The sequence below is a fragment of the Pristis pectinata genome, chromosome 9, assembly GCF_009764475.1.
Source record: "Pristis pectinata isolate sPriPec2 chromosome 9, sPriPec2.1.pri, whole genome shotgun sequence".
In the NCBI taxonomy this organism is placed as follows: Eukaryota; Metazoa; Chordata; class Chondrichthyes; order Rhinopristiformes; family Pristidae; genus Pristis; species Pristis pectinata.
This window is the reverse complement of record NC_067413.1, coordinates 14,593,585-14,615,310: the sequence shown is the minus strand read 5'-3', so window position 1 is coordinate 14,615,310 and position 21,726 is coordinate 14,593,585. Positions and strand designations below refer to the sequence as shown.

At 41.9% G+C, this 21,726-nt stretch overlaps 1 protein-coding gene across 7 annotated transcripts in view; it reads left to right on the top strand.

The window, feature by feature from the left end:
* Positions 1 to 21,726, top strand: part of LOC127574151 (receptor-type tyrosine-protein phosphatase mu-like) — a 746,263-nt gene that overhangs the window by 155,570 nt on the left and 568,967 nt on the right. For all 7 annotated transcript variants that reach the window (XM_052022906.1, XM_052022912.1, XM_052022911.1 and 4 more), the window contains exon 2: positions 15,920 to 16,045. In XM_052022906.1, the coding sequence (XP_051878866.1) occupies positions 15,920 to 16,045 (126 nt within the window). The remainder of the gene's footprint in view (positions 1 to 15,919; positions 16,046 to 21,726) is intronic.

Here is a 21,726-nt window from a genome sequence, read left to right as displayed (position 1 = left end):
CCACCCATCACAACCTTACAAAGCTTCCTGCCCTCTAAGTGAAAACATTTATCCCATCCAACCCTTTCACATTTTTTAAAAAACCTTATTCTCAGCTCAGTTCATTTCTTGAATCAGCCACACAGCGAGTCTGAAAGAATTACTATTGGTTTAGGCTGAAGTTAAAATCATTTAAATGGAGTCAGCCAGAGGAAATTTTTCACAGAGTCAGTGATTAGTTAATATCCCAATAGACTGAGACCCCGTAGTAAAGATGGAAATAACTTTCATGTAGCTCAAGGTAAAGACTTCAAGTCAAATTGAGTTTATTGTCATGTCCACAAGTACAGTGAGGTGCAGGTACAATGTAAAACTTGCTTGAAGCAGCATCACAGGCATGTAGGTTCAGACTACCCTGGCTGTGAGTTGTTTTGTCATTTGGTCCTAAACATGGCAAAATATGCCTCTTACATCGAGGAAGCAGTGTGACTGGTCATTAGGTTAATTTCCAGTACCCATAGCAAATGTAGGAGAGTAAATGAGTATCACTGTTGGGGGATTGTCCAATGAGGTGGGATCATAAAGTACCACCTGACATGGTAGGAACTACAGTTGGTAGGAAGGCCTCTGAGTTCTGGTGGAGGATGGGCTGAGCATTCAAACTGTTGGTGTGGACTGGAAAGGAGCTTTCTTAATTCCTGGTTAGTGCTTGAAGAAGGTTTTCTGATCAACAAATCTAGTCTCAAACTACTCACTATTGGAGCACCTCCGGGAATGTAAATTGCACAGTGTTGATAATCTAAGGATTAGTAAACCACTTCTCGAAAGTCTGCAACAGGAGTGGAGCAATAATCTGAGTGTGTGAGTTACTGATGATCCAAAATGGAGATTCCATTTATTGCGCCACATACAGTCATTCTTGGAGCTCTATAATTTTTAATGTATGTTATTGTCAGGACAGCAAATGCACAAGCCTGTTTGAATTGGATGATCACTGAGACTTAATTTCCTCTACTCAATAACAGTAAATATGTTGCCAGCCATGGTTCACTTGGAACTCTCTCAGCTTTAAGGCAGAAGGTTGTGCATTCAAGTCCCCACCCACTGGCGTGAAATTTTGGTGGATTGTTGAGTGAAGTACGGAGGGAGTGCATTGCTGCTGTACCTATCTTCTTCCTGCTGAAAAATTAAACCAAAGCTTCATATGCACTTTTGGCTGGATGTTAAAAATGTCTAGTATCTGTCCTGTAACTAACATCGCATTAAACAGATTTATTTGGTCTTGATTGCTTGTGGGTTGTGGAATCTTGCTTTGCACAGATTGGCTGTCACAATTCTTTCATTAACAAGGTGACCACACTGCTTCATGAGATAATGAAAGGTGCAATATTAGCTAAATCTTGAGCTATGTTAGCCTGAGTATGCCACATATAGCTACTTCATCATGCTGTCAGCCCTGTGTCCCTCTGTATGTCAGAAGTCACTTTTTCCATTAGTTTTCTGCACTCCTGGAGCTGATCAACTTCAGTACGTACTGCAGCTGACCCAAGCTTTCCTGTTATTTAAAACTTCTTTGGCATGCTCTTCCATCAAATCCATTTTTACTGATTGACACGAACTAACTGCGCAGAAAGCTCCCTGCAAATCAAAGGAAAATGAAGCAGCTGTACAACGTACAGTGTAACATCTTTGTATGTGCATGAAATAAGGAAGGATATGTCACAGAAGGAATCTATTAGGCCCATCAGCTTTCTGAAGGAGCCTTCAAATTAGTCCCCATCTCTTGCCGTGAATCAGTGTAATTTCTTACCTTCTGTAGCAATGAAGTTGCTGGTGTATTAATAGCCTTCCAATTTGCATCGCTACGCAAACGTGGTCATTTTTGCTCAAGCACTGACAAACTTATGCAATTGCCAAGAATTTACAGGATTCATGTTCCACTCCACTTGACACTTTACACTTAAAACGACCAACCATTGGATAGAATATCAGAAGCTAGAGTGCGAACAGGTCATTTTGCCCTTAGCCATGGTCTACTATCTTAACATAGACTTTATGCAAATCACATAATTACCTTGGGGAAGTTTTCACTTTGAGATGCAAGGGTATTTGACTGAAGCTCCAGGGTAAAGATTGACCTGACCTCAGCAGCTCCATGGCTTGGCTTCTCTGCAATTCCCCGTAACAACATTTATTTCAATTTCAATTGATGAATCATGGAAATTTTGAGGCAAAGACAGAGGCTACTCAGCCCATTGTGTCTATGCTAGATGAAAAAAGCTATGGAGACTAATCTCACTTTCTGGCTCAAGCTACGTTGCCTTGTGGTCTTCGGTGTATTCAAGTATTGTAAGTGTGATGAAAGGTTGTTCTTCCACCATCCTTCTTGGGCAGCCTATTCCAGACTTTGAGCATGAAACAAAATTCCTTAATCCATCTCTAATTCCTTGTTCTTCTTAAATCTTTGCTCCCTAGTTATTGACATCTCTGCTATTCACTCAACCTGTACATCCCAATTCCATCTCCTTTTGGCTGCTGTATCCTAAAGCAAACAACCAGTTCCACACCACCGGGGTCAGGAACAGCTACTTTCCTGCAACCATCAGGTTCTTGAAACCAATTGCACAACCCTAACCTTACCTCAGCAATGGAACAGTACGGGCTGCCTCCTGCACGACCATAGACTTGTCTCTGATGTGTTTTTTTGTGCTAATGTCTTGTTTTGCAAAGTCTTTTTCTTCTTCACTGTCTGATATAATTTATGTATAATTTATGTTTCGTTTGTTGTCTGAATCTGCGTACTTGTAATGCTGCTGCAAACAAGTTTTTCATTGTATTGTACCTCACTATACTTTGTGCATATGGACAATAAACTTGACTTAGAGTCATGGAGCAATATAGCATGGATACAGGCCCTTTGGCCCAACCAGTCCATGCTGACCACGGTGCCCACCCAAGTTCCTGTGTTTGGCCCATTTCCCTCTAATCCCTGCCCCACCATGTACCTTAAATGATACTATTTTACCTGCCTCAATCACTTCCTCTGGCAGCTCGTTTCATATAGTCACCACCCTCTGTGTGAAAAAATTGCCCCTCAGGTCCCTTTTAAATCTTTCCCCTCTCACCCTAGACTATGCCCCGCAGTTTTGGACTCCCCTACCCTGGGAAAAAGATGGTTATCATCCACCTTATCTATGCCTTTCATAATTTTAAGTATCTCTATAAGGTTGCCCCTCATTCTCATCCTACCCTGGCCAGCCTCTGCCTATAACTCAGGCCCTCCAGTCCTGGCAACGTCCTTGTAAATCTTTTCTGCACTCTTTCCAGTTTAACCACGTCTTTCCGATAACAGGGTGACCAAAACTGTACACAGTGCACCAAGTGTGGTCTCACCAATGACTTATACAACTGCAACATAATGTCCCAACTCCTGTTCTCTATGCCCTGACTGATGAAGGACAGTGTACTAAATGCCATTTTCACCACCCTGTCTACCTGTGATGCTGCTTTCAATGAACTATGCAGTGTAATCCGAGGTCCCTCTGTTCCATTACACTCCCTAGTGCCCTACCACTCATAGTCCTACGCTGGTTTAACTTTCCAAAATGCATCACTTACACTTATCTGTATTGAAATCCATTTGCCACTCCTCAGTCCACTTCCCAAACTGATCAAGATCCCCCTGTAATCTACGATAACCTTCTTCACTATCAACAACACCTCCTAATTTCGTGTCATCTGCAAACTTACTGATCAAGCCTTGTGCATTCGCATCCAAATCATTTATATAAATAAATAACAAGGGGGTCCCAACACCGACCCCTGCGGCACACCTCTAGTCTCCAGCCTCCATTCCAAGAAACAATCTTCAACCACCACCCTCTGCTTCCTACCTCCGAGCCGATTTTGAATCCACCCAACTAGCTATCCTTGGATTCCATGGGACTGAACTTTCCAGGCCAGCCTACCATGCGGGACCTTGTCAAAGGACTTGCTAAAGTCCAAATAGACGACATCCACTGCCCTACCCTCATCTACCTTTTTGGTTACCTCTTCAAAAAACTCTTAAAGATTCATCAAGCACGACTTTCCACACACAAAGCTATGCTGACTCCTCCTAATCAGACTCTGTCTGTCCAAATTCTGGTAGATCTTGTCCCTCAGAATTCCCCACTACTGATGTCAGGCTGACCAGCCTGTAGTTCTCTGGCTTGTCCTTGCTACCCTTAAAAAATTTGACTTGATCTTTCCTCATAGTTAACCTTTCCTATCCCTGGCAGAATCCCTTTAAACTTTCACTGAAGCCTCTCTATCATCCTTGTTGTTATGTTATGTGGACCAGGTCTGTTCACAGTGTTCTAAGTGTGGCCTTGTAGTTTTCTGCAGTACCAGCATGCCCTTGTTACTCTTTTCCTTGGAAAAGAATCATGCCTCCTTAACCCAGCTGTCCTGCTGCCTTGAGGGATTGATGGGTATGCACTCCAAAATCCTGCCATACCTCCACACCTTTTAGTCTCAATCCATCTCAAAGCAATAAGAACTGTGAACAAGAGGAATCAGCAAGTCATAGAGAAATACGGCATGGAAACAGGTTCTTTGGTCCATTGACTCTGCACTCCATCAATCACTCATTGACACATATCCTACATTACTCCCATTTTTTACTCTCCCATCATTCCTAGCAACTCCCCCCCCCCCCCCCGCCCCCCCAGATTCTACCACTTACTCTACACACTGAGGGCAATTTACATTGGCCAATTAACCAACCAAACCAAACATCTGTACTTGGGAGGTCAGTCAAAATCTGAGAATAAAATAGCTTTGTATTTTTCTATCAGTATTCTGTTTTTGATAATTCACTTTCTTGTTTCATTGCTTAAGTGTATTATCTTCTTCAATACTGGTTGTTTCTTTGTGTGGAAGTGAATTCACAAATGGAATCACTGTAATGAAGTATTTTACAATTCTGACAAGTAATGAGCAATCAAGTCCTATTAATTCATCGAAATATTCTTGTCAAATTTATACCTCACCTTCCTGTCTCAACAAGCCAGTTCTGCTGACCACAAAGACTTGTCTCAGCTGACATGAGCCTGAGATCTTTCAGTGGACACATCTATTTGACAGGCCAAGAGTGGATGACGTTGCTGAGATATTTTGGATGTAATTGAAATTTTGAACAGGAGCTGCTACAAGTTATTAGCCACTGAAATTTAGTTACGCAAGGTCATTTCAAAACTTGAGTTTGATTCCTTTCTTATTAAAAAGAAAGTCTTCCTCATACATAATAAGAACAGAAAATGTTGGAAACACTCAACAGGCTGTACAGCATTTATCGAGAGAGAGCAATAGATTTAAAGTTTCAAGGTCTGTCTGAAATGTAAACTGTTTCTCTTTCCACAGATGCTGCCTGACCTGCTGTGTGACCTTCCAGCATCCACAATTCTTCTTTCATTTTCATTTCCTTTTGCATGAAAACTGCATGATCTCAGCCACCTCACAGCACTTTGGAGCCAATGAAATATCTCTGAAGAGTTGTCCATAGAACATAGAACAGTACAGCACAGGAACAGGCCCTTCATCCACAATGTTGTGCCGAACTACTTGAGCTAATGACAGCTAATCCCTTCTGCTTGCACATGGTCCATATCCCTCCATTCTCTGCATATCCATGTGCCTATCTAAGAGCTTCTTAAATGCCTCTATTGTATCTGCCACCACCACCACCACCTGTGGCCGTGCCTTCCAGGCACCCACCATTCTCTGTGTAAAAAAAAACTTGCCTCCCACATCTCCTTTGACCTTTCCCCCTCTCAAATGCGTGCCCTCTAGTATTAGACATGTCAACCCTGTGAAAAAGATGTCTACTCTACATATGCTTTATAAACTTCTATTGGGTCTCCCACTCCAGAGAAAACAACCCTAGTTCGTCCAACCTCTTGTTATAGCACATGCCCTCTAATCCAGGCAGCATCCTGATAAACTGCTTCTGCACCCTCTCCATGTCCTTCCTGTTATGGTATTGGTTTATTATTGTCACTTGTACTGAGGTGACAATCTCTTGATCATACAGGTCAATTCATTACACAGTGCAGTTACATTGAGTTAGTACAGAGTGCATTGAGGTAGCACAGGTAAAAACAATAACAGTACAGAGTAAAGTGTCACAGTTAAAGAGGAAGTGCAGTGCAGGTAGACCAGAATTGGGGGGACCAGAATTGAATACAATACTCCAGATGCATCCGAACCAGAGTTTTATAAAGCTGCAACATGACTTCCCAATTCTTGAATTCAGTGCTTCGACTAATAAAGGAAAGCATGCCATACACAATCCTGTCGATTTGTGCGGCCACTTTCAGGGAGCTATGGGGTTGGAATACTTTGTTTCTGTTACAACAAATACAGCAGCTAAATTTCACAAGATCCTATAATAAAAGTAACACAATGAAGAGATAGCAATTCATCCGTTGTTTTCTACACCAAATGCTAGCGGTGGTCAGTTTTTAATGCTGACTTCCACGTGCATAAATTACTATGTCGTGCATTTTACACATAAAACTGAAGACAAGTTACATTCCCAACCACCTTTTAGTGAGGATGGCTACAGGATAAATATAGGACAGAACCAGATACTGTCAAACTGAATTAGGTCCCTAGGTTTCTTAAGTGGGACATGAATCCTTGGTCTTCTCACCCGGAGGTGAGAGAGCAGCCCATTGAGTCAGATGACCATTGAGCCTAATCTCACATCCCCCATCTGTAATCTTGCTTCCATACATTCTCTGCTGAATTCCCCCAATTCTGAACTCTGCTGCCACGTCACTCCTACAATGGAAAATAACTGAAGATTTTGTGTTCAATGATGTTAGAAGCCTGAAGCTCACAGTCTTCATTTACGAGGACAATGTTTTCAGGTCAGAGTGGTCTCCCATAGCTCTTGCAACACCCCTTTCCTCCACCTCTTTATACCGGCTATCTCCCCTCTATCTTTCAGTCCAGATGAAGGGTCTCAACCGGAAACATCGAATGTCTATTTCCCTTCATAGATGCTGCCTGACGTGTTGAGTTCCTCCAGCATTTTGTGCGTTGCTCCCAAGATTTCACCCTCTGCAGTCTCTTGTGTCTCCATGTCAGAGTGGTACATCATTAGGCTAAAAATGGTCACTTAGCCATCTTGAAACTGGCAGTGTGCACTATGAACCATTTCATGGGCAAACCTGAAAATGCTTCTACAGCTTCTTTCGAGACTGAACATCAAATGTATACAAACCATTTGGCAGTGCACTTAGATTAGGTGTCATTTTGGACAAGTGTCTATGAGAAGGAAATCAAAATCGCTGCTCATTGAGATTTTCCAGAATGATACCAGGGATGAGGTTTAGACATGAGAGAAGACAATCATAATGGAGCAGGGTTAAGAAGGGATCTGATAGTATTCACAATTATGAGGAACTTTGATGATAAATAACACTAATCTGTTTCCTCTAATCAGTCAGTTTGTGAGCTAAAAGCATAACTAGAAGATCATTATCAAAGGAACAAACAAAACAATTAGAACTTTCTTAAAACATGAAAAATTCTCAATTAAAGAAAGATGGAAGTGGGTTCATAGTGATAAAGGGAGTAGACTACAAATTCAATAATAAACATTTAGTAGGCCATGGATAGTGCAGGTTCAGATATTATGGGCCAAATGGCCTCCTTTGAACAACGTTTCTGTGCTTATTCTATCCGTGTCATTTTATATTGTGTTTTTAGTGTATTGATTTGTATTCATTGTAATATCCATACAAAATGTGTACAGAAAATCACAGTCCCAACAGTTATAATTCTCTGACCAACATAATTACTTATTTGCAGATTAACTATGGCACGTCATGGAATATCAAGTTTCAGCTTGCCACAGGCAGGGAGACTGATTATTATCTGATGCCAGTCAATGTTACTAATTAATTAGGGCCACTAAAAATAATGTTCTGATGGCAATTCCTCCTTGGATTATCCTTCTCTGCTTGTACACAAGCATTTGGTTTCCCTCAATATAGGAGCAGGAGTAGGCCAATTAGCCTTTTGGCTCTTGTTGAATCTTCAGTGAGATCATGGCTGATCTATGACCTAAATCCTTTCCACCATATCCTTTAATGGCCTTGTTAACAAAATCCATCCATTTTACGATGCTGCAGACACCCTACAGGTCAGGCAGTATCTGTGAAAAGAGAAACAGAGTCAATGTTTCAGGTCAAGGTGCCTTTGATCTGAACATCTCCTGTTGCTTATGGAAACACTGTCCAAATTTCAGTTGGCCTTTGTATGCATATGTCTTTCCTAAATAGAATTAGAACTTCAGATCTGGAGATTTGAGTTCATTTACTCCCAGAGGACCCGGTGGATTTAAATTCAAGCAATTAAGTACATCTGGGAATAAAAAAAAACTAGTAATGGTGAAGCTACAGAATAGTTAAAAATAAAACCCTGTCTGCTACCATACATGGCTTGTATGTGACTCCAGACAAGCCAATGGTCTAGGAAAATAATGAGCTCAGGGGGTAATTGGGATGGATAAACACCAGCCTTTCCAGTGATGCCTACATCCTCTGACTAAATAAATTCACCGTTCAGATCTACTTTGGAAGAATTGCAGTGTTTAAAAAGCCAGTTCTCCCAAGCAGCAGCACGGTAGGCCATGGTGGCACGGTAGCATAGCGGTTAGCGCGATGCTATTACAGCGCCAGTGATTGGGGTTCGATTCCCGTCACTGTCTGTAAGGAGTTTGTACGTTCTCCCATGTCTGCGTGGGTTTCCTCTGGGTGCTCTGGTTTCCTCCCACATTCCAAAGACGTACGGGTTGGTTAATTTGGGTTTCAAATGGGCGGCACGGACTCGTTGGGCTGGAAGGGCCTGTTACCACGCTGTAAATAAAATTTTAAAAAATTTTTAAAAAAGACAGCCCTAAATTATAAACCGCTTACCATTCAAATCCTGAAGCAAAAAATCTCTTGCAGGAAATCCTACATTCAAAGCTAAATCGCACATTCAAAGGTCTCTGCTGCATAGGAACAATGTTTTTGAACGGAAGTCATTTTTGAATAAGATCAGGGTGTGTTTACGCTCCACGATTAGCAACAATGCTAAACAGAATTTGGTTATTAACTTGTATGATGCAAGGCCTAAATCAGAGTGAGACACCCTTTCCTGTGCTTTTTTACTTCAGCGTCATATTGAGTCCTGACTTGCAATCTCAACTACATGTCTGTTGCAGCTTTGAGTTTAAGTACAACCAAGACCCACTCTGCTGCATTGGTGCAGTTGCAATGTAAACAGACCTCCACTTTACCTCTCTACGTACTTATCGTTTCTTCCATTCCCTCTGTCTCCAGGAATGCATTTAAAAACCATTGCTCTTGTCTCCATGGCAACCTATGGCCAAGTCATTTACCTTTTATGGAAAACCAATTTCACCCACTTCCTAGCATTAACTTTTAATTTGCAACAACATGCATTCACTGATATTTGAACACTTCACCTTAAGCAGCCAATTTGTCCAGATCAGTTTAGTTAAATCAGAGCTCCCTTAGCTGCTTATCTTCGGAGTGATGATTCCTTTTGTGGCTTTGAAAGTTTATTTCTGTGAAATCGATGGCCTATTTTCTATTCACTTGTTCATGGCATGTGGATGTAACTGGCTAAGCCACCGTTTGTTACTTGTCCTTGTATTCCCCTTGTCATTCATTTCAGAGGCAGTTAAGACTTAACTATGTTGCTGCAGATTTAAGATCAACCTTCGATAAAAGCATTACTGAACAAAATGAGATTTTATAACAGTCCAATAGTCCAGTGGTCACTAAAGCAAAATGCTGCAGAAGCCAAAAATCTGAAATAAAAATAGAAACCGCAGCATTTGTGAAGAGAGAAACAGAGACAAGTTCGAGTTACTTTATTGTCATTCATCCATGCTAAAAAACACATGGCGGAAGGAAATGTCGTTTCCCCCAGACTCACACAACAGAGGACATACGTAGAACTGAAGACATACAACAAACACAAACAAAAAACAAAAAAAAATTGTGCAGGTACAAATAGTGTAAAAAAACAGTATATACAAAATACAAATTTAGTGCAGAGTTAGTGCAAAACCGAGTTGGACGAAGAGAAATACAAAGCTCAGTGTGTTGTACTAACTGTATAAACATGTTCAGCAGCAGCCAAAGTTCTTATATGCTGTTGTGCAAACCAGGGCTTTTGACGCGGTATTTGTCTACCAGGGTATTCAGGAGCCTGACAGCCTGGGGGATAAAACTGTTGAGCAATCTAGTAGTTCTGGCCCAGATGCTCCGGTACCACTTGCCAGACGACAGTGGGACAAATAGGTCGCGGGAGGGATGAGAAGGGTCGTCTATGATTCTGTAAACCTTACGTGTGCATCTTGTATTGTAAATATCTGAGATGGAGGGAAGAGGTACTCCAATGATCTTTCTCGCTGTACTCGCAATTCTCTGCAAAGACTTATGGTCAGAGATGTTACAGTTACTGTACCAGGCAGAGATGCAGCTGGTCAGGACACTCTCAATGGTACCCCTGTAGAATGTGGTGAGGGTGGGGGAGGGCAGGTTTGCTCTTATCAGCCGCCGTAAAAAGTGGAGACGCTGCTGTGCCTTCTTGGCGAGGGAGGAGATTTTAGTTGAGCAGGACAGGTCGTCTGCTATATGTATTCCCAAGAACTTATAACAGCTGTCTCTCTGTACAATGATGCCATTGATGCACAGGGGTAAGTGGTAGGCCTAAGCCTTTCCAAAATCCACAGTCATCTCTCTTGTTTTGTCCATGTTCAAGGAGAGATTGTTGACTGAGCACCAGTCCACCAGCCTCGCCACCTGGTCAGCTGGTCAGTGTTATAGATGATCACCAGAACCTGCTGAGACCAAGAGTTTGGACAATGGGTGATCAGCATTCAAGGAGTCGCCCTGGAGATGTGGAACAGTGGTAATTGGAGGAGGGGGGAGCTCTCACTAAGGGATATCCAGAAGAAGAAACTGGAGGGTGGGTGAGGAGAAAGAGAGGGATGAGGGAAGAGGGCAGGGAGTTGAGGTGTGGAGGAAACTGAGGGGGATGAGGAGGGGGAGGGATCCCCACATTTCCATCAGCTCCCCCTATGCTTTTCTACCCACCAACACTAGGGTCAAATTACAGTGGCTAGTTAGCTATCAACCTGCCTGTCTTTAGGACGTGAGAGGAAACCAAGCACCCAGAGGAAACATGCAAACTCCACACAGGCAGCACCTGAGGTAAAAGTTGCTGAAGCTACAAGGCAGCAGCTTCATTTGCTGCTTCACCATGCTGCCCATTTACAGGGTGGGGGTGTTTGTGTGGGGGGGGAGGGTCTGCAGTGTGCCCAACCACACTGCAGCTACCCAGTAGTTACCCATGGCCCCATTGGCTATCTATTAGTACGTATAAAATTAGTCCTCCTGCTGGGTTTCAACCTGAAACATTGACTGATTCTTTCCCCCCACAGATGCTGCTTGATCTGCTGAATTCCTCCAGCAGATTGTTTGTAGCACATATAAAACAATTTTTTAAAGTATGAGGATCAAAATAGAACAGAGACCAAATCATACAAGAGGCTGATAATGTACCTTCTTAGCTGATAATGTACCATGGTTCTGTGAAACTGGCTTTGATTTATTCCAACCTGGTTGGAGGAACTCAGTAAGAAGCCAATTAACAAAGGGTTGATTCAAGTTCTCTGATGCACACAATAAGTTCTGCAGGGCAATCAGTATCATGAAGACAACAATTATCTCACAGTGTGCTAAGATCCCACCCAAAATCAAATGAAATTCTGGACAGAGTTTATCACATTTACACTCTTGTCTCACCTCCCACTTAACCTTGATAGACAAGCTGTTGTGAAAATCAGCAAAGCCTCTTAGGCCTTTGGCAAACTTATGTCATGTCTAGCACAATAAACGGTTTAACCCAAACACAAAGGTATCTGTCTATCTGGCTTGTATCCTTGGTACTCTTGTGTTCGGTTTTGAGAGCTGGGCCGAGCAGGAGCATGAACTGAACAAGTTCCACCTTCGATGTCTCAGAAACATCCTAAACGTCCTTGGTGTCACTGGGGGCCAGCAGTGAGCCTTGAGAGGACCAGCCCACAGTCTCTGCAGACCGTGCTTGATGGTCGTTGGTCTGACTAGTTGGGCTACGTTGTTTAGGATCATCTGCTAAAGGCTGTGCACCAAGGCCAGCGAAAGGGAAGGCCAAGACCCCAATAAAATGACAGGGTCAAGCAAGAGAATCAGCTTTCACAGAGATAAGAGAGAGAACCCTGCTCTGAATCAGTCTGTCCTGAGAGCCTGGGTTGAGGCTGATGTATGTTGGGAGCCACCAGAGAGCCTTAACTGAGCCAGGTGGCAGCACGTGCTCCAACCTTCATCTGCTGATTTGAGCCTATAGGTACTTCGGGAAAGTTTGCTGCTTGAACTTGGGTTCTTCCCCACACCATTGCAGGGCACCATCATCACATTGCCAGTCATCTGCCTTAGGTACATAACTGACATAAGTACCATCTGCCTCAAACAGCGGTCCAAGTGCACACTGGCCAATTGGTCAACATAGCAATGGAGTTAGACAATATTAGCTTAGACTGTGGTGATTAAGTGGACTTGATAGTCCATGTTAATGCTCTATGTTGTGCCTGCTCAATAGCAAAAACAGTAGATCATTTTGCAAGTATAATAGGTTTTAAACAATTATCATTACATATAGTTTTCCAGTGGTTTTGTGAACTTAAAGACAAGCACAAAGTCAAAGTCAAGTTTATTATATGCACAAATACACGTGTGCACGGATGCAATGAAAAACTTACTTGCAGCAGCATCACGGGCACTTAGCATCAGATAAGCAGCATTCACAAGAAGAACAAATTAAACATAAATTATACACAATTTTACAAGAAAGAACACAATTAGAACAAAAAAAAACAAAGTTAATTTTAGTGCAAAGTGATCAAAGTGGTCATGATGTTGCTAAACTGTAGTGATTAGGTTTGTGAACCAAATGGTTGAAGGGAAATAGCTGTTCTTGAATGTGTTGGTGTGGGACTTCAGGCTTCTGTACCTTCTGCCTGATGGTAGCTGCGAGAAGATGGCATGGCCAGGATAGTGGGGATCTTTGATGATAGATATTGCCTTCTTGAGGCAGCGCCTCTGGTGGATACCACTGATGGTGGGGATGGATGTGCCCGTGATGTATTGGATAGAGTCCACTACTCTCTGCAGCTTCTTACGTTCCTGTGCATTTGAATTGCTGGACAAGACTATGATTCAACCAGTCAGGATACTTTCTGGAGAAGTTTGTTAAAGTGTATGGTGACAAGCGGAACCTCCTCAGAAAGTAAAGACGCTGGCGCACCTTCCTTGTGATTGCATCTATGTGCTGGGCCAATATGAGCTAATATCTATTAGCTGATATCATTGGATATTATTGATAGGGCCGAGAGTATTATCAAAGTGAATTTCACTTTTGTTATTGAACCATCTGAAAATATTAACCAATCAAATGCACTTTAACCATTTGGTTTACTTGCTGAATTAATTTGTGATTTGATTCAAGATGTTGTGCTGGTTTCAACAACTGCCTGTAAGTGTTGCCGTGGTGCATCCAAATGTAGTGGGGCACAATACGTTTCCTAAAGTATGGTGCACCTGATACTTTGCAGACCATATCATATTTTGGATTGAAGAGCATGAAGGAACTGCTTGCCCGTACAAGTTGTCGGGCACATGAAAAGCATCATTTAAATGGTTTAAATGTTAACAAATTGAGTGCACATTAACTTTTGCCCATACTCCCACACATCCTCAGGAGTAAATATTTCCAACATATTAATGCATGAACAGATCCTTTGGTTGTGAAGTGATTGCTAAGTAGCAGTTTATGTCTAACAAGAAGGTTTACTTAATTCTTGCACATCATTAATTTCCTTCTATTCAAACTGTTTTTATTGAACTTATCTCAGAGACCGTTATTCTGTCATGTTATTTTTTTTCCTATTTACTGCTTCTACGTGGTTCCATTTTGGTAGGATGTGCTGCAGAATAATCCTGCAAGGTTGCCTCAATTTTGCTTGGAATTTTACTGGTCTTTCCTACCAATTAGCACTGTTTAATTTGATTAATGGCCTTGGTTTCCTTGGTCAGTTTCTTGTGAACCTTTGGGTGCTTCTATCATCATTTGGCCAACAATAATCTAATTCATTCAACAAAACAAGTTAAATACATCTAGTAATTGCTAGTGTTTTACTTATTCTGAGGGTTGGACTGTAGCCTGAAGGTCACTTGTAGACCTGCTGATAAAGTAATAGGGCTACTAGTTTCAGGGGTATTACTACCGCCTGTAATAATAGCCCTGAACCTATGATACTACTTAAATTAAGTTTAACAATACTGGTGTATGGAATTTTTAAGGTCATAGTTCATACAGCATAGAAACAGGCCTTTTGGCCCATCAATTCTGCCCTACCATCAAGAACCCAATTTTACACCAGTCGAATTTCATTCTCCCCACATTCCCCTCAACTTCCCTCTCGATTCTACCACTCACCTATACAGTAGGGGCAGTAGCCAATTAATCTACCGAGCCACACTCCTTTGGGATGAGGGAGGAAACTGGAGCACCCACACACTCACATGAACAATGTGCAAACTCCACACAGACCGCATTGGAGGTCAGGACTGAACCCTGACTGCTGGAGCTGTAAGTCAGCCACTCTACTAACTGTGTTGCCCAGGTCAAATTTGATGCGTAGTCACCATTTGTGCCCATATATGGTAATATCCATACCTATATGTACTGGAGAAGACAGTGATAACTGACAGTGATCCATATTGCATATTTCAGCCTTTTCCTTGAAATAAGGCTTGTTAGCCCTTACATCTCTTCAATAAGTAACACTTATCTGTCCATTAAGTAGGTTAACTGATGGTTTAGAATTGATTATTCTTGCTCAGCTGTAACAAATTTGAGATCTAAGACAATGCAGTGAGGAAAACCTCTCACATTCCTGCAAGTTAACTAAAGCTAGAAGAAAATACTTCCTTTTTAGTGCACACTTGGCAGCTTAAGAATGTATTAAGCCCTTCAGTGCCAACTGATCCACCACTGTCTGTAGCTTTGTCCTTAAGCCTCTGTATTTAGTCTTCTAGATTCATTTCACCAAATATCTGTATAATCCACATTGGAGGAGAAGAGGAAATGCTGTACCTTCAAACAGGCTGGGATATCTTTAAATCCAGGACCCATGAGTGAACTGGCAGCATAAAAGCTCAACACTGCAGCTGCTGGAAATCTGAAGTAAAACCAGAATGTTGGAAGTACCGAGCAGGCAAGACTGCATCAATGAAGACAGAAACAGAGATAACCGTCCAGGTCAATGACTTGGATCAGAACACCTTTCACCAGTGATGTAGCTGTTTAACATCTTTTTCCAACCCTCCCTTCTGATCTGCCCTTATTGCTTCAGTGTTGTTGACTGACACAAATTCAAAAATAACACAGCAAGAGATTGGAAAGTAAGAATGAATCCTCACACTTTATGGATAAACATCACGTCTTGGCTAATCCTATTTAAAAAATGTAATAACTTTTTACTCAGCTCCTGTGTTTCATAAAATTAATTGAGACAGGATCTCAATGGCCTTGAAAATCCTGTACGTTGAAAAGTGTGAAGATTGGTCTTCTTATTTGAGGCAATGCATTAAAGATGACTTTTGTTGTATTCCAGTTTAGCAGACTATTCAGAGTGAAGGAAGGGCTGCCTAGTCATTTCATCAAAAGGAATTTTAATTAAAAAATCTCTGACTAAAAAGATATGAATGAATGCTTTCTAAATTGAAATGGATTTCTTTTTGTTCATTTTTCTTTCCTTTTGGTTCTGCAGGAAGCTGCTCCTTTGACGAACCGTTCAGTGTTTGTGGGTACAGCCAAAGGCTTGAAGACAGCGACCTTGACTGGGATCAAGTAAACACAATAGTGAAGCCTTTTATGGATCCATGGATACCAACAGGTTTGTTTCATTATTGGAAACGTAGAGATAAATTTTAAGTTAATGTTCAGATACATGACTTAGTTTCTACTTCTTGATATTCAAGTGATAAAAACTCCATTTATTTGAACCCCATGCTGGTGAATATAACTTTTGCTGCTGTGAAGTTAAATGGGAATGTTACTTCTTTTCATGTTGTTACTTGATTATCTTATTTCATTCGTATGTGCTTTACATGAGCCTCTTCAGAATCATAGAAACTAATGGCACAGAAGGAGGTTGTTCAGCCCAGAATGACTGTGCTGAATAACAATGGATTGCTCCCTATCTCTCAATACGTGACTGACCTCTTCCAGTGCTCATTTTTAAATGTGAGGGGTTCTGCCTCCACCATCACTGAGACTGGTTCATAAATATTTTCATCTTTTCATCAGTTGAAAAGATTTCCCTGATTCCATCAGCAAAGGACACATACACAACATCCTTTGGCTGAATTACTGAGAGCATCTTGGAATTTCTATATTGAGGTAGACATCTCTGTGCAATAGTAGCAAATGCCAATAGTTCTGCTGTTATTACCAATGAAAAACCCTGTCCAATGATTCCAAGATGATCCTAGTCAGTTGGTAACTTGGACTGAGAATAGTTACTTTATCTCAACCTAGCTGGTTGTTTTGGTATTACTGAATATAGTCCATGTTGATTCTTGTTCAGTAAGTGTGTGATGTGGACAAGGGGTCTTGATAAGATTCAGTTTGACTATCTATCAAATACTTTTTGTTTTAAATAATTAACTTGCACTTCTTGTCTGGGCTTCCTGTAAGATTTGGTGTGGTGGGATAAATGGTGTGATAGTTCTGTATTTCCAGCAAGATCAGAGCCTTCTGGAGAGCAGGCAACAAAATTGGAGCAAGCTAACTGAACCATGAGGTGTGTCCTGACCCAAAATAATTAGCTACAGTTTAAAAATAATGATTAATTCTGTCCTCAAGAGATGGAGAGCGAATTTGTGCTGTCACAAGGTTCCCATTTGTGTAAGGTTTGTAATGTCTTCCATAGTCAAATTACATATGAATCACAGAATCAGCTCAGAAACAGCCATGTGCAAAGCTAACAAGGACAATTTTATTAAGAGTAGTTTCTAGACCGATCAAGTCAGTTTGTTGTTGTATTTTGGTTTGGGCCCTAAATCTTGGCCCTATGTATGTTTGCAATGCTGCTGCTGACAGTCACAAGCATGTCATAAATGACTGCATAGCCCATCCATATAGACTGGTGCATCTCAAACAAACGGACATGATGCATTTTTCACATGTGCCCTTCCCTTGAGTTTGTATATTGCCCATTGCTCCAAGATTTATTAGCAGCAAGAAACAAGCTGCTGGAGGAACTCAGCGGGTCAGGCAGCATCTGTGGAGGCAAAGGGATAGTCAACGTTTTGGGTCGAGACCCTGCATCAGTTTCTCGACCCAAAACGTCGACTATCCCTTTGCCTCCACAGATGCTGCCTGACCCACTGAGCTCCTCCAGCAGTTTGTTGCTTGCTCCAGATTCCAGCGTCTGCAGACTCTTGTGTCCCCAGCATTTATCATTCCAATATGTAAGAATGAATCTCACGTCATTTGCAGGCATTACAAATAAGCTATAACTTGTACCATTTGGGCACATTTATTCTGTTTTGGTCCGATATGAAATTCATTTCAGAGTAAAGATCATGTGGCGTGGACGTTTTGTTTAATTTGCACATAGTGAAACGAGAGCAGCGTGACTGGGATTTGTGGTGTGTCAGTAAGTACCATTGCGAGAGAATGCTGTCACTTTATGAATACATGCCAAATTGTGGCTGTAAAGGCAGAGGTCTAAATCATATGTGGAAGCCTCTATCAGTACAATCAGTATTGTAAAGCTGGAATGTCCCCAGATATTTTTCTGGTGAGTCCATTCCTTGTTAATTGTGCTGTTTACATTACTCATTTATCTTAAGCCTTGCGAGACAGTCTAGTAAAACCAACAACTTTAAACATTGAAAGATAGACCCACCGTATCTGTGTTGACCATGATGTCAAATTAAACCACACCCTCACAAGTAAAAGGACCTCACCCACTTCCTCTGATGGGGCCATGAGATATCTGTAGCAGACAAGAAAGGAGAATCCTAAAAGACCCTGTAAGTATATTAAGACCAAAAGGGTAGCCATGGAGAGTGTTGGTTCCCTTAGAGGTCAGTGTGGTGATCTATGTGTGGAACTGCAGGGAATGGGGGAGGTCTTAAATAAGATAGGGTATCTTTATTAGTCATGTACATCGAAACACACAGTGAAATGCATCTTTTTGCATAGAGTGTTCTGAGGGCAGCCCGCAAGTGTTGCCGCGCTTCCGGCGCCAGTGTAGCATGCCCATAACTCCCTAACCCGTACGTCTTTGGAACGTGGGAGGAAACCAGAGCACCCGGAGGAAACCCATACAGACGTGGGGAGAACATACAAACTCCTTACAGACAGCAGCGGGAATTGAACCCGGGTCGCTGGCACTGTAAAGCCTTACACTAACTGCTACACTACCGTGCCTGCCCTATGAATGAATACTTCTTGTGTGTATTTACTCATGGAGAAGTACATGGAAGCTACTGAGTTCAGGGGAGGCAACAGTGATACTCTGGGGCATATCAACATTACAAAGGAGGAGATGTTGGAGGTCCTGAAATGCATAAAGGTGGATAAATCCCCAGAGCCTGACCAGGTGTATCATAGGATGTTATAAAAAGCGAGGGAAGAGATTGTCGGGGCCTTAGCAGAGATTTTTGTGTCTTTTTTAGTCACGGGTGAGGTACCGGAAGACTGGAGGATAGTTAATGTTGTGCCTTTATTGAAGAAGGGCAGCAGGATAAGCCAGGGAACTACAGGTTGGTGAGCCTTACGTCAGTGATGTGAAATTTATTGGAAGGGATTCTGAGGGACAGGATTTATTTGCATTTGGACAAGCATGGACTGATTAGGGATAGTCAGCAAGGCTTTGTGTATGAGAAATCATGTCTCATGAATTCATTTGAGTTTATCTGAAGACCAAGTGGATTGATGGGAGCAGGGTGGTGGATGTTGTCCGCATGGACTTTAACAAGGCCTTTGACAAGGTCCCGTGTGGTAGGCTGGTCTGGAAAGTTAGAACACATGGGATCCAGGTTGTATTAGCAATTGGATACAAAATTGACTTGGTGATTGGAGGCAGAGGGTGGTAGTGGAGGGTTGTTTCTCAGATGGAGGCATGTGACCAGTGGTGTGCCACAGGGATCAGTTCTGGGTGCTCTGTTTGTCATGTACGTTGAAAATTTGGATAAGAATGAAGGTGGCATGATCAGTAAGTTTTCAGATGACACTAAAATTGGTGGTGCAGTGGAGAGTGAAGAAGGCTGTCTAAAGTTGCAACAGGATCTAGATCAACTGGGAAAGTGGGCCAAGGAAGGGCAGATGGAATTTAACTCGGACGAGTGTGAAGTGATGCATTTTGGGAAGTTAAAGCAGGAAGTTAAAATAATCCACTGCAATAGCCCTGTTGTTTTTACGTGTTTCCATGATCTGCCTACATATCTGTTCCTCCAGCTTCTGTTGGTTATTGGGAAGCCTATAGTATAATCCCATCATAGTGATTGCACCTTTCTTGTCCCTGAGTTCTACTTATATGATTTCACTGGATGAGCCCTTCAAGTTGTTCTCTCTTGGGGCAGCTGTAACATTCTCTCTAATCAGTAATCACCTGTCCCCTTTTACATCCCTCTCTGACACATCTAAAACATCTGTACCCTGGAATATTGAATTTCCAGTCTTGCTTCTCTCACAACCGAGTTTCTATGATGGCTACGATATCATAGTTCCATATACTGGAGTCATACAATATGAAATCAGGCCCTTCAGCCCAACTGGTCCAGACCAACTGTGTTGCCCAGCGAGCTAGTCCCATCTGCCCAGGTTTGACCCATGGCCCTCTAAACTTCTCCTATCCAGGCACTTATCTGGATGGCTTTTAAATGTTGCTAATGTGCCCGCCTCAACCACTATTTCTGGCAGCTCATTCCAAACATGCACCACCCTTTGCATGAAGAAGCTGCCCTTGATGTCCCTTTTAAATCTCTCACCTTGGATCTTAAGCCTATCTTAAACTAATCCAGATTCTAAATTCATTTGCCTTACCCATTGTACTCCTTGCTTTAAAGGCACGGTAGTGTAGTGGTTAGTGTAACACTATTACAGCTCCAGTGACCCAGGTTCAATTCCAGCTGCTGTCTGTAAGGAGTTTGTATGTTCTCCCCGTGTCTGTGTGGGTTTCCTCCGGTGCTCCGGTTCCCTCCCACATTCCAAAGGTGTACGGGTTAGGAAGCTGTTAGCATACTATGTTGGCGCCAGAAGTGTGGCAACACTTGTGGGCTGCCCCCAGAACACTCTACACAAAAGATGCATTTCACTGTGTGTTTTGATCTCTTATAAAATAAATACACTTCAAACTATGTTCATTATCCTGGCTTTGCCTGACTTTGCTGCTACACTTACTTGACTTAACCTCTACTTAACCTTCGGCCAGCTATTCTTGCCTTTTTTTGAGGGTGCCTTTGATTGCCAATTCAGCTGATAATATCAGGGAAAGACCAATGGTATTGAACTGGGAAAACTGCCCAGTCAGCTCGAAGCTATGGACTAACTCCCCCAGAATGGAATAACACTGAGGGATGCTCATGTCCAAAGGGAAGGCACAGTTAATATCGCCAGTGGATGCATCCCTTACTACAACCCCTCTTACTACAACCTTTCCCCAGACAGCTTTTATGTAGCCATGTGCACATTGTTTTGATTGTTACACTCACTTTCTCACTTACTGGGTTTCTGAGCTTTTAATCCAGTTGTAAATTGTAATCCAGAACATTGATACTCCCTGAGTTTCTTTGCTCAGTAATTGACTTGTATCCAGTTATTTACAAAATGTCACCATTATTAATTTAAGGATATCATTGTGAAGAGAAATGTAAATTAATAATGCTCTGAAGGTATGTTGTTCAAAACAGTATCTCAGACTGAAAAGGTTGAGTGGGATGCAGTGAACTTGAAGTTCAAAGGAATACTTTGAAAGATCAAGTCTGGCTGAGGGGAAAGGGATTTTTAGTTGAGAGCTTTGGGGCTGCATGAAAAATCCATAGAGACCAATTCACCTAGAGGGGGGAAAACTGGTTACAGTTTCACTTAGCAGGATCATGACCAATGGTACATCTAAGGTTGTGACGAGGTGGGGAGAAGATGAGGATCGACAGTAATCTTAACTAAACCACATCTAGTTCAAGTTTTGATGTCGAATAGATAATCTGAGCGAGAAAAGACAGAGTGGCATAGAGAGTCCTGGAGTTTTGATGTTTTGCAGAAAAAAAGACAAACTTTAAGTCCTGCTTGTTTCTTACACATGACGTTACTTGCAAATGGAAATGCTTTCAATTACCAGGTTAGAAAGAATGAATGAGGATAATTCCAGTGAGAATTCCTGTCCAATATCCACAAAAGTACTGATTAGGTGGCAGGACTAGAATGGGTAGGTAGAAGATAGGGAATGAAGGATCAGGTTACAATTTTATTTTGCACATCATTAATGCAGTTTTGAACACCTTAAAACATTTACACAGTAGTTACCCCAGTCCATTTAATTGGATTGTGATTTAAATAATTGAT